This window comes from Mustela putorius, unplaced genomic scaffold, assembly GCF_011764305.1.
Source record: "Mustela putorius furo isolate JIRA1106 unplaced genomic scaffold, ASM1176430v1.1 tig00000589_pilon_pilon_pilon, whole genome shotgun sequence".
Taxonomy (NCBI): domain Eukaryota; kingdom Metazoa; phylum Chordata; class Mammalia; order Carnivora; family Mustelidae; genus Mustela; species Mustela putorius.
The window spans coordinates 5,349,709-5,365,326 of NW_025421425.1; the positions used below are offsets into that span (position 1 = coordinate 5,349,709).

Consider the following 15,618-nt stretch of genomic DNA (forward strand, 5'->3'; position numbering starts at 1 on the left):
CATTTTCTTTAGAATAGTTATAGTGACATAAAAGCTGTCCATCACGAATTCAACAGTAATTCCCTTAAAAACACTGCATGCTCACTCACTGGAAAAATTTGCGAAGGAAGTCCTGCACGTTTCATTTGATAAGGCTTTTCCAATTCAGCCAGTATCAGAAGGCCCATTTTGGAGCTACGCTGGAGTCTCCAATGGTCCCAAAATTCATAATGTTGACAGCATGACATCAATCATTGGTTCTGAAATTCCCTAAACCAAATGAGCCTCTGTTCTTTAAGTTGCTTTAAGACCCCAAGGGGCTTTAGTCACTGAATAAATGACCCTGGTATGGTAACAGAAAACGAAATGGGACTTGCAAGTCAATCCCTATCTTCTTTCCACTCTAAGTTATTTGTATCATGTTTATTAAGTTCCTCACATAGTTTATAAGCGTTAGTGGATTTCAGTTGATGCTTGAGAGAGATCGGACTCCTACAAAAGCAAAATAATCAAACAGGCCACACGTGCCCTCTTTGAGACATCGGTATTCCATTTTCAAAGCACGTATTTGCCTCTCTGTCTGCTGAAGACGGTCACTGATGGCAGGGGACAGGGCACAGGTGTGCATATGAAGCCTAGAAATGCAATTACTCAAAGGGAAACAAGCCTACTCTCCAATTACATTAAAGAACAGATGACATTCGGGGCGCCTGGGTGGCTCAGTGGGTTAAGCCGCTGCCTTCGGCTCAGGTCATGATCTCAGGGTCCTGGGATCGAGTCCCGCATCGGGCTCTCTGCTCAGCAGGGAGCCTGCTTCCTCCTCTCTCTCTCTGCCTGCCTCTCTGCCTGCTTGTGATTTCTCTCTGTCAAATAAATAAAAAATCTTTAAAAAAAAAAAAAAAAAAAGAACAGATGACATTCAATGTCCTTCCTGAGCGGGAAAGGAGAAGAGTGGGAGTACTGTGTCATACCTTACAACCAAGACCAGCAGGAGATCTGGGATGTTATCGGGGGATTCTATGCTATCGTTTTCTATGTGTCTTTTTTCCAAGTTGCCATTGTGGAGGGAGAATATCCAGCAGCCCACAGTGGACTTGGCATCCTTGTTGAGAGTCCATGCTTAAAGGCTTGCACAGCTCAGCCTGGAGTGGTTATTACGGAGAAGAGAAACATCCTGTGCTTGGCCTTTCTGTCACTCGCTCTCCCCATGGACTTGAATGCAACCACACCAGAGGCCAAAGGCTCCTGTGCTACATGGAAAGACAAGACGAGCTGACCTCAAGGGCTCTCACAGGCACGTAACATGTGGTTCTACATAGGAGGCTCACCTTCAGAGGCAAGACTTCTCTGTTGATAGAAAAGAAGGAAGCCATGGCTTTAGTCCAGGAACAGAGACCAGCTACGTTCCCACACACACGCTTAGCAGTTTCAATGTTGTAGTCTGTCATTTCAAAGTAAGGATTCAGAAATTCTATCACTTCTTCATTGATTGTGTCTTTGGGGAATTGCTATGAAAGAAAAGAGTAAAATTAAGTCAAAATACCTACTTCCATAAAGTCATACTCCCATGATGCTTACAATGCAACTGCAATTATTGAACAACCAAGAAAGGATGAATGACATCATATTCTGTTGATATCTCAGGATATGGGGCCAAAGTCCTGAGAATGAAAACAAGAGTGAGCAGTGACAGCGAAGAAGTCAGAGCAAACTTTAGCTTCTGTGAACAAGAGATACCAAGCCCCAGTAAATGTTCTGGGATCCAGGGAAAGAGTAAATTATTTAGGTGATGAATACTAATATGGTTACTAAAATGTTATTCCAAAGCAATAACATTTTCATGTCATTAATCCTAAATAGGTGAATTGTAAGCCCATAAAATCAATAATGGAAAACTAACACAGTCAGGTATACTCAGCCTAAGGATAAAATCTATTTAGCAGCAACTAAATGCTTAATACATTCAAAGAGAGATTCTATTAAACTCATCTGAATTACAAAGTAACAACCTGGACATTAGGTCTTGAGGGCAATGAATTAATTTTTAGTTATAAAATTATCCAGAATGTGGGAGAACTGGTATCTTCTGAAGCGATAAAACTGAAAAACAGTAGCAGAAGTGGATTACGAATGCTTTCTTACGTCAAGAGACAACTGTCCAACCAACGAACCTGGACCTTTCTCAAGAGGTATTTGTGCCTCTCAAAGAAGATGACTAGATCTTCTCCAGGTAGACTGGAATGCAGTGCCTACATAAAAGCTTTCACAGAACATCCATGAGGTAGGGTGCAACCCACACTCTCATTCAGACATCTTCCACTACAAGTTTCTTTGATGACATTTGAGAAATAGTGAAGCCAGAAGAAGAGCCAGAAGAATATTTGGGAGCCATGGAAGGGTGGTGGTGATGGCAAATGGCATGGGAACTTCCAAGACCAGGGGCCCTGCCACCAGGTACATAGACCAGGAGTCTCGAGTCACCTGCCAGGATCCTCTGTGCAGTCCAATTCCATCATCATATTTTTCTGTGAAAGCTTCTTAAGTCTTCTCTGCTACCTAGCTCCCTCAGTCAGAGTTCATCACAACCTTCCCTCCATACAAACAGCATGCTATTCCTTCTTGGTGCTACTGACATCCCAGAGCCCCATATTTTAATTATCTGGGGAAGACCTGCACAGCCACCAGTTCATAAGCTGCTCACCACCACGGCTGCTCACAAGGCGGCCCAGCCACACGGCACTTGGGCAATGTGGCATTGGAAACTGAGTGAAAGGCAGTGCTAAGGTCATTGCTTGGGAAATAGGCGTGACTTTGGTATTCCCAGGTACTTATGGCAAGATCCAAGTATGAAAGATAAAACAATAAAACTTCTAGAAGAAAACACAGAACCATTTATTCTTCCTTAGAGGCAAAGATTTCCCAAACACAACACAGAAAGCACGATTAAGGAAAACTGAAAAACTGGATCATGTTAAACTTAAGAATGTCTGTGAATCAAAGGACACCCTTAACAGAATGAACAACTAAGGGAGAAAGTGCAACAAGGTATTTGCAGGTTACTCATGTTTTATAGAAAGTAATTCTACCCATGAATAAAAAATTAAATGGACAAGAGACCTAAACAGGCATTTAAGGGAAGAATTCCCAAAAGGCTCATGAACTGATGAAAGAGTCTCAACGTCATTACTCCCCAGGGAAACACAAACTAAATGCACAATAATAAGACATTACTACAAACCCATCAGAATAGAGAAAAACAAAAAATAGTTAAGATGTAGAACAACTTAGAATCTCCTAAAATCAACAAGTCAGGAAACAAACAGATGTTGGTGAGGTGTGGAGAAAGGGGAACCCTCTTACACTGGTAGAAATGCAAACTGGTACAGCCACTCTGGAAAACAGTATGGAGGTTCCTCAAAAAGTTAAAAATAGAGCTACCCTATGACCCAGCAATTGCATGACTAGGTATTTATCCAAAGGATACAAATACAGTGATTCTAAGGGGCACCTGCACCCCAATGTTTATAGCAGCAATGGCCACAATAGCCAAACTATGGAAAGAGCCCAGATGTCCGCTGACAGATGAGTAGATAAAGATGTGGTATATATATATATACACACAATGGAATATTACTCAACCATCGAAAAGAACTAAATCTTGGGGTAGTGGGTGGCTCAGTCGGTAAGTGTCTGCCTTCAGCTCATGTCAGCAGGGGCCTGGGATCAAGCCCTCCATCAGGCTTCCTGATCAATGGAGAGTCTGCTTCTCCCTTTCTCTCTCCCTCTGTCTCTGCCTCTCCCCTGTTTGTGCTCGCTCTCTCTCAAATAAATAAAATTTTTTTAAAAAAAATTTTTAAAGAGTGAATTTTTGCCATTTGAAATGATATGGGTAAAACTAGAAGGTATTACACTAAGCAATCAGAGAAAGACAAAAATCATATGATTTCAGTTATATGTGGAATATAAGAAACAAAACACCTGAACATAGGGGAGGGGAAGGAAAATAAAATAAGATGAAAACAGAGAAGGAGATAGACCATAAGAGAGTCTTAACTCTAGGAAACAACTGACGGTTGCTGAAGGGGCGTGGGGGATGGGGGAACTGGGTGATGGACATTAAGGAGGGCACGTGATGTGATGAGGACTGGTATTAGGTGAAACTGATGAAGCATGGACTTCTACCCCTGAAACTAACAATATACTATATATTAACTAAATATAATTTAACAAAAAAAATTTTTTTTAAAAGAAGTTAAACTCTGCTCACAGATCTGTAAACTGACACAGCTACTTTTGAAAATTCTTTGGCACTACCTATGAAGCTGCTTAAACATATACAAATGGTAGTTACACTGTGCTGAGCATACCACAATATACAGAGTTGTCCAATCAGTATTTTGTATACCTGAAATTCATGTTAACATTATGTGTCAATGATACTTCAATCAAAAAAATTTACAGGATTAAAGAATGTATAACCTAAGACCCAGAAATTCCATTCCTGAGTACAAAGCCAATTGAAATGCAGATACACCCACTGAATGACCTATAGGCCAATATTCATAGTAGCTTTATTTATAGTAGCCCCAAACCAGTAACAACCCAGAAACGCATCAACAGTACAATGGAAAAATAAACTAAAACATATGATAGCATTTCACACTGTGCTGGTTCATACATACTCATGAGGAACCATTCCTAAATTCTCAGGAATTTTATAAACTGTGTGTTAAATAGAACAGTTATTAAAAATATATTGTATATACTTACACTTGAACAAATTTCATTTAAAATAAAAATAATGCATAGTCAAAGTAATCACTGTCTAACATTTAACTGCATTTTACCCCCTATTTTTTCATGTCATTTATATCTATTTTACCTATATTGTGGTACATTGCTACTATTCTACTATGTACCTCTCCCCAGCTCTCCATTCAACAAGACCATTTTGGTAGCTTGAAATTGGCCATTGTGGGCATATTTACACCATGGAAATTAGCAAACACTACAAATCAGACTTTTTACTCTTTTTTTTCTTTTTTCTCCAAGAAACAGTTGTTTTAAATAATTACCACATATTACCGCTTCAGATACTGAACAGCCATACAGCAATGAAAAAAGAATGAAACATTATCCTTGCAAAATAAGAATGAATCTCAAAGACTTGTTGAATAAAAGATATCGAAACAAAATAGGTCATATGACATGATATCATATCTATAAATTTCAAAATGAACAAAATTAATTATCAGGATAAAGATCAGAATAATGGTTATCTTAGGGGAAGTTACCGACTGGTTTGGGACACAAGAGAGATTTCTGGGGCCTGGAAATATAAATCTTGATTTCAGGGCTCATTAACAGGTATAAACATATATAAATATTTATTAATCCATATACTTAAAATATGTACATTTTATCATATGTAAATCCTATATTAAAACTAAAAATGTATAAATCACCCCCAAAAAATCACTATTGAGACTTGCAACATATAAATATGCATACATTTGTATCCATATGCATATAATATATGCACATATGCATTGCTTTCTTAATACGATTTTTTTTAAAGATTTTATTTACTTGAGAGAGAATGAGGATGAGGAGAAAGAGAGCATGAGAGGAGAGAGGTCAACGGGAGAAGCAGACTCCCTGCAGAGCAGGGAGCCCAATGTGGGACTCGATCCCGGGACTCTAGGATCATGACCCGAGCTGAAGTCAGTCACTTAAACAACTGAGCCACCTAGGCACCCCTTAATATGATTTTTTAAACTTTTATTGAAATATATCACTGATGATGCTTTAATATGCCTAAAATCTGTCAGGCAAGGCTCTAATGCTTGTTTTTAAAGCTTTAAAGTCTTGGTTTTGAAAGATAAAATTCTATTCTGAAAAAATATTTATGTGTTCAATATATGTATGTAGAATATTATTCAGGCTTGAAAAAGGAAATCCTGACATTTGTGGAGGACATTATGCAAAACAAAGTAATCGAGACACAGAAAGACAAATATTACACTGTCTTAGTTATATATAGAATCTAAAATAGTCAAACTCCTAGAAGCAGGGAGTAAAATGGTGGTTGCCAATGGTGAGGGAAGGGGAAATGGGAAGATGTTGGTGAAGGGATTAGAAAGTATCAAGTTACAAGAAGAGTAAGTCCTGGAGACTTCATGCGTGGCAATATGAATACAGTTAACAACATCGCATACTCCAAATTTTCTAAGTGTTCTCACCCCAAAATAAGAAAATGGCGACCGTGAGGTCATAGAAACCTTAGCTGGCAATGATTTCACAATATATACAAATCTCCAAATATCAAGTTGTACACCTTTATATAGAGAATTTTCTCTCTCTTTTTTTTTTTTTTTTTTTGAGAGTGAGAGAGAACACATGAGTGAGGAGGGGTGGTGAGGGAGGGGCAGAGGAAGGAGGAGAGAGAATCCCAAGCAGGCTCCATAGCCCTCAGATCATGACCTGAGCTGAAATCAAGAGTCCGACACTTAACCAACTGAGCCACCCAGGAAATCCTGCCATTCAGAAAATTTTTATACATGTTATGTAAATCTATATTCTCTCTCCAACTCTTTAAGAGAATTTTGGAGGTAGCCAATCACTAATGCCGACCCAGCGGCTATATCAAAGATAAGGACTGCGGATTAGCAATCTGGATGGCAAAGGTGGCTACCAGACACGCAGGGAAACTTGGTGTATGTAAGTTTGGAAACTTTGTTTTATACATTTGTAAAATAAGTTACTAGATCACTATTGTAAACTTTTATATGTCATTATACCTCAAGAAAGATTGGAAAAAACTGAGTAAGTAAAAATATGTAAATTTTTTAGTAAAAGTAAAAAAAAAAAAGTAAAAATCTGTAAAATTTTTTCTGAAATTTGTTCTACTAAAGGACTCAGACACTCTAATGAAGTCTCACTCAGCCCATCATCGCTGAACTACCAACCTGTAAGTTCTGTAAGAAGTTTCCTGCCGTCATGAGTTTTAAAGATTCCTGCCATGACGGAATTGTACAGCTTTTTTCCAGGTCAATTTTCACTGCATTGACTTTCCTTTGAAACAGGAGCAGCACACAGTCCATGATCCTCATGATGAGGTGAGGGGGTCGGCCCAGCGTGCGGACAGTGGCGATGTCTGAAGGCTTGATGGTCTGCGGAACGACAGGAGGTCATTATCCCACCTCAGATAAGACAGCATGGACCAACTTTTCATCTTTAAATGCTACTTGGGCGGAGGAAAGCAAGCATTTTTGGAGTTAGATGCCAAGTCATCAGGCTTAAATGCATAGTTAATCCCCAAGAAATGCCATGTCCCCAAAAGTTCAAACTTTTACAATTCAACTGGCAGTAAGAGGAGAGACAGTGAGGGAAATGTCGGTGAGCAGCTAAGAAACTGTGACTTCTCTAAAATTACACACACCACTTTGTGTCAGAAAAAAATGAGTATAATCTGAAAGAAAAAGAATACTCAGCACTTACGGAGCTATGAGGAATTCTCAACCAGGAAAACTCCCGGCTGGTGCTGTGCTTTTTACTCATTAGTTATGTAGGTCAAGAATCTGCCTCTCTCTTTAGCAACCCAGACTTGTCACGGTGGACTAACCCTCACAGGTAGCCCCGGGGCTGACAGATTGAATAATTAGAGATTTCTGAGCTGGGAAATGACCTTTAACTTATGGAACTGAAGCAATACGATTTCACTAAGTCAGAAAAGTCCTGTCGCATTTCTAGTATGGAGATTCTAAAAGAGTAAATTATTTAATAGTCGCATAGAATGATTGTGATTGTTAATAACTGCTCTATCTCTTAGCCTCTTTATGGAATAAGTATTGGAAAAATGTGAACTATGAGAATCTAAAAAAGTCTTATTTCTAGGATAAATAGTGTACACTCATTCCTTACAGATCTTATTTGCGTGTGCCTACCCCCCATCAAATGACGGTGACCAATGACCTTCTTATCAAAGCTACTAATCTTTTCTCTGAGGATTAAGAAAAAATAATGAAGATGAAAACCACTGAACTTGTTAATTAGAAATGTAACTACTTTGAAAATGTTTGTGTCAGGATTAGTTTTTGTGAACACAAGACGACTGGAAGTGAAGGGGAATTTGTGTTCAAGAGCTGGCAATGGCAGATAGCTATTGATAGGAGATGTGTGCCTAGAAAAGAAAGGAGAGAGATACAGCAGCCAGTGGAGAAAGCAGGGTCGAATAAACGTTGTGTAAGCTGGACATGCTTATTTTACTTTAGCTTTAAAAGGGAGCCTTCTCAGACAGAATTGAGCTCAATTATGTTAGGTGCCCAGGTAAAAGGAGGTGGAGGAAAAGGAACATCTAAAGTCCAACCTATTTCAGCTAAGTATTGGATTCTGCTTTTACTCTGCAGGCAAAGCAATATGATTGCCACAGAATTTCCTAGATATCCTTGCAATATAATAGTTATTTAACATCTGGAGGTATTTTGTATGATTGCATGGAGTCAGACTAGCTTTGAGATAGGATGAGAAACAATCTTTGCTATTACCTTATTTGTTGTACAGATTTATGTGACCTGATGCCAAAAAGTTAGCTTGACTGGGTCTGGAACTTCTTAGAATATGTTGGTAGTACCATATTTTAGGATTTCAAAAGCTCACAAAAAAGCAATAAAATGGAGGCAGAACCAATAAAGGAAATTGTTGAAAATCTCTCCAATACACTTCATCATGTCACCCCTGTTTCCACTCATTTCAGCACTAAAAATTAATTTTATAATGCAGAGTATCTTAGTGGTTGAGAATATGAAATTAGAAGGATGAAGGAAAATATTTTATAATATCAAAAGGATGACAAGTTTTTTTTAAATCCTGGGAAAATGCACACCTTTAAGCATGATCTAAGGGCCATATGATCTGTTTCTATGATGTCATTAGGTATGGAGATTTCTTTACATTTTATCAATATATTCTCTCTGTTGATCAGAGACTCTCGGTCTGAAGCCAAGATGCCCCAAAAAGGGGAGTGTAGGGAGATCAGGATCTTGAAGAGATATCTGCACTCCCATGTTCACTGCAACATTATTTATAAGCGCCAAGACCTAGAAGAAAGCTAAGGGTCCACCTGGGTTAGTGGATAAAGAAATGTGAGACACATATATATACACAATGTGTGTGTGTGTGTGTGAGTGCCTATGTACAATGGAATATATTCAATCTTAAAAAAAAAAAAAAAAAAATCCTGCCATTTGAGACAAGGATAGACCTAGGGGCCATTTTGCCAAGTAAGGTAAACCAAATACAGAAAAACAAATACCGTATGATCCCATTTATATGGAATATAAAACAGTCAATATTCATAGAAGCAGAGAGCAGAATGGCAGTGGTCAGGGCCTAGTGGGGAGAGGAAAAGAGAAGCTGATGGTCAAAGGGTACAGATTCTCAGTTATTCAAAATAAAAAAGCTCCGGATATCTACTACAGAACACAGTGCCTGTGGTTCATACTGTATCACATATTTCAAATTTGTCAGAGGCTAGACTTTAGATATTATGCTAAATGTCTTTGACACATAAAATAATAGCAACATTAAAGGGAGCGGGGGAAACTTTGGGAAGTAGTGGACCTGCCAGTGGATTTGAAGGTGGGGATGGTTTCACAGGTACACACTTATTCCCAAACTCCCCAAGGTATATACACTATACATGTCCAGCTTTTTATACACCAATTGTATGTCGATAAACTGGTCTTTAAAAACGGGTCAGGGGGAGATGAGGAGGCCACCAACCTGAGCGAACTGAACTGACCAGAACTCCGGGGATCAAGAAGCCCAGTTTAGCCAGCGTGAGGACAGAGGAAAAATAAGTGAGGACATACCCCGGTAAGAGTAGTGTGGAAAGTTGGAGAGATACAGGAGAAGGCTATCGCTTCATTGTCTCAAAAGAGTAGAAATTCATATTTGTCTATTGTTAAGGAAACTTAAAGACTCAACTTGGGTCAAAAAGACTGAGAAGTGGGGTACCTGGATGGCTCAGTGGGTTAAAGCCTCTGCCTTCAACTCGGGTCATGATCCCAGGGTCCTGGAATCAATCAAGTCCCGCATCGGGCGCTCTCTGCTCAGCAGAAAGCCTGCTTTCCCCTTTCTCTCTGCCTGCTTCTCTATCTACTTGTGATCTCTGTCAAATAAATAAATAAAATCTTAAAAAAAAAAAAAGACTGAGAAGTGTTTCAGGAAGGGGTTAAAAAATTACATTATCAAGTAATGAGGGATGCTCAGTTGAGGTTCTAGAACCTGAATTAGCAGTGGACAGAGCAGCAGGCTTCACCTCTCCAGCTGTCTCCTGGAACCAATAACAGAGGGCCACAGAGGATTAAGACTGAAGTAAAAGCAATCTTAAATTGAGTCCCAAGAAATCTTATATTGAGTCTTCAACACTCAACCAGCCCCGTAAGGTGTGGCCCATTTCACTAAACTCATCATATGTTCTCAGAATCCAACCTTCTCTAATTTCCCCATTTCTGTTCTTGCCCCACAATTGCGCTGAATAATTGTCAGAGGCCGTTCAAAACCCGCCATTCACGAGCTCCTTACATCAGCAGTTCCGCATTTGGATAATTCACAGATAAACTCAGGACACACTGCATCTCACAGACCTGCTCCAGTGTCCTCAGTGCATGAGGAGGGAAACATTATCTTGGAAATTTCATGGGACATTCCCGACACCGTGTGCCTTATTGTTGACAGAGTGGAAATGAGAACCCGGACTCCTGACTGTCAACATAGGACGCTGCCCAGCATTCATGAGTGAAGAAAATGAGACGGGAAGTAGCAAGTGAAAAATCTCTAAAGGGCTAATAACACCTCCCTGCAGAAAACACTCCTTGGAATGGCTCCAGTAGGTCTGAAGCAGTCGAGCGTTTCCTTGCTATTACTCATCTTTTCTTCGTCCTCGTCCCTCATCTCTGGCACTACACGTGACATCGGCCACCCGGCACAGATTTACCTGCAAGGCTGCTTCTGCCTCTTCTAAAGCTGGTTTTGCCGCTTCCAGTTTCTCTTCGGCAATGGCCTTATCTTTAGAGATGCCGTCCACAATTGCCTGGGCCTTGTCCTTCACTTTCTGTACCTCAGCCTTGACCTTTTCGGCAGCCTGCGCCTTCATTGTCACTTCTTTTAAGACCTAATTCAATATAAAACAAAACAAATCTTGTCAAACATAACTTGTCAAGCTGAAAACGTACACCTTCCCTTGATCTGTTGATTTTGTCCACTTCTAGGAGATTTCATGGAAAATGAAGAGTACTGTATTCTATTAGAAATAATGTATCCTTTCGTGGATACAATGTAGTGAAGATGTGTACATTGTTAAAATTTATTACCAGGAATGTAAACCTGGTAATACACCTTGCAGTATGGTCCAAGCAGGAGGGCCCACACACCGTGTCAGCTTTCTCATTGGCCACTTGGAGCTCCTTTTCTTTCACTTCCAGTTCTTTGCTCAGGGCTGCAACAGACTCTGAGGCTTCTTTTAGCTTTTCCAATCCAGTATTCATTCTAGGATTAAACATCCAAGCAAGCCATGTTAAAAATGTGTGATATTTGGCCACATTTTCCAAGCACGGATCCATTAATATGGAGAGTAATGGTCATATTTGAAGAATGAGTGTGTCTGCAAGTAACAAATCCCAGAGGGCTTGACAAAAAGAATATGCACCCAGGGTTGATGCTGGACTGAGCCCATGTGCATGTTTTTTCATAGACCGCGTGTGGGAGCATGAACTCATTACAACCCTGCAGAACATGAAGAATGGGTCCAGAAGCTGTATCATGAAGGATACATGCTTAATGAAGTTCAATTCAATGGCAACAGACTTCAAATGCCTGAAGCCCTATCACAGAAGAAGGAAAATAAATAATTTTATATATACTTTTAAAAGACAAATTAAATTAAAAGAAGAAAGATTTGGGATCAAGGAAGAAACCAATCTGAAGTCATCGGAACAAGCCTGTGAAGGGACTGCTCACTGTCTGGACCTGAGATAATGGTCCCTCAAAGACCAGAGCTCTCAGAGTCAGCCAGTCCAATCTCCCACCCGGGGTGCCTTACGGAGCAGCGCTGGCTGGTCCTGGCCACACACAGAAGAAGCTGGAAGTGTTCAGAAAAAAGCAGGCAGAGCAGTGAGACCTGGAACAGGCTTCGGTGAAGTAGGGTATGCAGTGCAGTGAATATGCAGTGGACGTCAGCATCAGTCAGACTCTCCTATCCTAGACGCCGCAAAGGATGGGAAGAGAAGGACGAGAGGAGGGAGGCAGGAAGCATCGCTACCAGATGTCCCTCCGTATTATAAAAACTGGTAGGCCACATAAACACCGGGCAAGAATAAAGCTCCTAGCAATCACGGAATAATCCTTTGAATAGGCCTGAGGAGCAGGTGTCTCGGCCTCAGCACAATTGGCATTTGGGGCTGGCCGATTCTTTGCCGTGGAGGGCTGTCCCGCGTACCACAGGATGTTCAGGAACGTCCCTGACCTCCCTCATTTGATGCCGGTAGCACCCCTTCCAGCCCCTACTGCCTAAGCTGTAACAAACACAAATGCTTCTAGTCATTGCACAATGCTCACTAGCAGCAAATGTGCTGCCCGTCGAGAGGCACTGTTGTAAAATCACCTTGTATCTGACCTTCACACTTACCTATTGGCCAGAGTCTGCACTTCCACATGCTTTTCTCTGTATGTGCACTTATATCCCTGAATAAAGGAGAGGTACGACTTGGGAGTCACATGAGTAGAGCGTCGGAATCTCTGGAAATAGTCGACACACTTCTCAGCTACCCCATCCTGGAAGGAGCCCATGCACTGGACCACCTCCTTCTTGGTTTCCGAACCGCAGTCAATGTCATAGGAGGACAGGAAGTGTTCGGACACTAGAAAGTATAACGATGGCAACATGTGAAATATGAACATGAATCACCATTTTAAGAGTTAACTAATTATGCTTGAAAGATTTAGACATTTCTCGGGACTGCAGACCATTTTAGTAGCTCCAGCTAGGTAGGTATCTGTTGACATTTTTGGCCCCAGGCCTACGACTTCAACAGTTTTATTTTCCCTTTCATATACAAAACTATCAGGGCACTCAAGCCTGCCATCGGTCTTTGTTTTCTGGTACTTATGCAAAGAAGTCTCTTCTCTCTGGCTGCGGGTTCTGCCCAGGGGCCAGACTATTCTATACTGTTCTATACAGAAGGGCCAAGGGGCACAAATAACTCAGAAATCAGTGCCCACTGGGTACTCATATTTAACAAACTCATTTGTTTTTAAAGGCAGAACCTGTCATACCCTTAATTCCCCCAGGCCGGGACTGCATTTGGTATGTGGAATGTTTGTCACGAAATTTTTATATGCCTGGGCCAACTTGTTCTCAAACGTGGCAGCTAGCCACCTGCAGTCAATTCTAATTTACAGTGCCCTTTAAAACTGTTTGGGTAAAAACCTCCTGTTGGAGACCGTTATCTTCCCAACAGCACCAATCATGGGACCAATTCTAAGGCAGCATTTCCTATTATAGGAATAGGCCGTAAAGTCAGAGCTCATCAATCACCTCGTATACATCAGCATCTGCTGCCCTCTCACCCCGTGATGGGCCATGACGTGAGACTCTAGTACAAAGCTTGGTCTCAACCCTAAAGAACTGACAAAAGTTATGCATGACACAGTTAAGAATTATTATAACCATCTTTACATAGCTTGGAAAAATTTGCCTATGGATTTTCTTGAAAAGTACTTAGAGTATTAAATAATGTACATAAGGGTTGCAGATAGAAAGATGACCAATAAAAAGGGAAGGAAAGAGAAGGAATCAAGTAAACCTGATAGGTGAGAGTTGGCAAAGATATAAAAAATGATCAGTAATCACTCGCTAAATTAATTTATTAATGCAGTCATCATGGAGCATATTTACATTATTTACATCTATGTAAATAATGGGTACCCTCTACCAGCTTGGTTACAAACATAGTTTACCATATACAGTGAAAGGCAATAAATCAAGACTCAGAAGTCATATTTTCTCATGAGTTAAGCAGCCCCTACAAAGAATATTTGAAATTCCAGGAGGTTTAAGTCTAGGCACTGGAAACATAGAAACAATCCTTGCTTATGATGATATTTTTGTAGGTATTCAGTCCAACAGTTGCAATATTCATCATGTACTACACACGATACTAAATGCTTTACTCGGCATTATGCTGTATCCTCGGAGAAGTTCCCACTTCCTGAAATCCCCCCTTGATTTTACCATGTAATGATTTTTTTTTCCTTTTTATATGAACAGAGGATATCAAGAATGGTGACTTATTTCTTTATATAGCAAGTATTCTTTTTATCTCTCTAAAAAGTCAAAGAGAATAAAAATAGGGTGGATTCAAAGTATATTTTTCCAAAGACCCCAATCTCTGATGCAAGAAAGGTTATGAAAAGAATCAGATTTCAGACTTCCAGACTTTCATTTAGAATGGCCCACACATGCTAAGACTCAAGCAAGAGGCCTTAGAAAACCCTTCCAAGGTCATCTTCATTATCCAATCACCAAAGCAGCAATGCCAGTTTTGGGGCCCACTTTCAGACTGATGCTTGAGGTTGGTGTGGGTTATATTTGGTCATATATGTTCATATCACCTGATGGGAATGAACTAGGGTATGAGTGGGATAGAGAAGAGAATGCTGGGCTCCATCACTGAATTTTGGTGTCCTCGGATTTCTACTTCATTTAGATTAGAAGAACTAAAGTCACAAAGTGAAAAAGGCGCATTGGTTGCCTTTCCAGTAGCCATCTTCTCTCTTTGCTACTAAAAGAATCTCTCTTTTGCTCAGGGTAACAATCTGCCCAACTAAAATCCTTCAATTCCCCGGACTCTCTTATAAGTAGGGGTGACTCAGTTCAGGCCAATGACATGCAGACAAAAGTTCTGGAGGAAGAATGTTGTCCTGAAATAAAAGGCGAACTTCACGAGGCATTGACAGACATGATGCTCGGGGACGCGGCAGCCACTTTGTGCCTGTAGGAGTAAGAGCCACATCCCGAGGATGACAGCAAGGTGGAAGGAGTAAGAGTCCCCCAAAGGCACCATCCTAGACTGCACAGCTCTGCATTCTCTTGGTTGCAGGAAAAAGGGAGAGGCCAAAAAAAAAAAAAAAAAGGACTTGTTTGAGCAATGACTTCTCTGGTTTTCTCTTACAGCCAAACACATCTTAACCGATACAGTCAGAGGGTAAGCAAGTCTAATCTTGGCAAATCCTAAATCACAGAACCGTATCAGTTAATCCTTGCAACATCCCTAAGTAATGAATTTTAATATGTACCTCTTGTAGATAAGAATAATGAGGCTTAGAGAAGTTTACTTGCAGATGGCAGATGTGCGATTCTAACCCAAGGGTGATGGGCTCCAAAGTCCATGTCACCTTGATGCAGAAATTTAAAGAGAAATTTAAAGAGAACCAAACTATGTAGTCTAAGGAAACATGTTTAGTTGCAGCCAATTAAAAGTTCAAAAACGTTTATTGACTACTGTGCTTCATAAATAAAATGTGCTAATTTTTCTGGGAAACCATTGGTACTATTGTGGTTAGTGTTACTTTTTGAGG

The 15,618-nt window shown here is 40.3% G+C and overlaps 1 protein-coding gene across 2 annotated transcripts in view; it reads right to left on the reverse strand.

Annotated features, from left to right (window-relative positions):
- The window catches only part of DNAH5 (dynein axonemal heavy chain 5), a 262,860-nt gene that overhangs the window by 51,824 nt on the left and 195,418 nt on the right, over positions 1-15,618 (reverse strand). For both annotated transcript variants that reach the window (XM_045082025.1, XM_004761213.3), the window contains exons 56-60: positions 12,668-12,899; positions 11,415-11,529; positions 10,979-11,155; positions 6,948-7,151; positions 1,308-1,487 (exon numbers count right to left, since the gene is read on the reverse strand). In XM_045082025.1, coding sequence (XP_044937960.1) covers positions 1,308-1,487; positions 6,948-7,151; positions 10,979-11,155; positions 11,415-11,529; positions 12,668-12,899 — 908 coding nt within the window. The remainder of the gene's footprint in view (positions 1-1,307; positions 1,488-6,947; positions 7,152-10,978; positions 11,156-11,414; positions 11,530-12,667; positions 12,900-15,618) is intronic.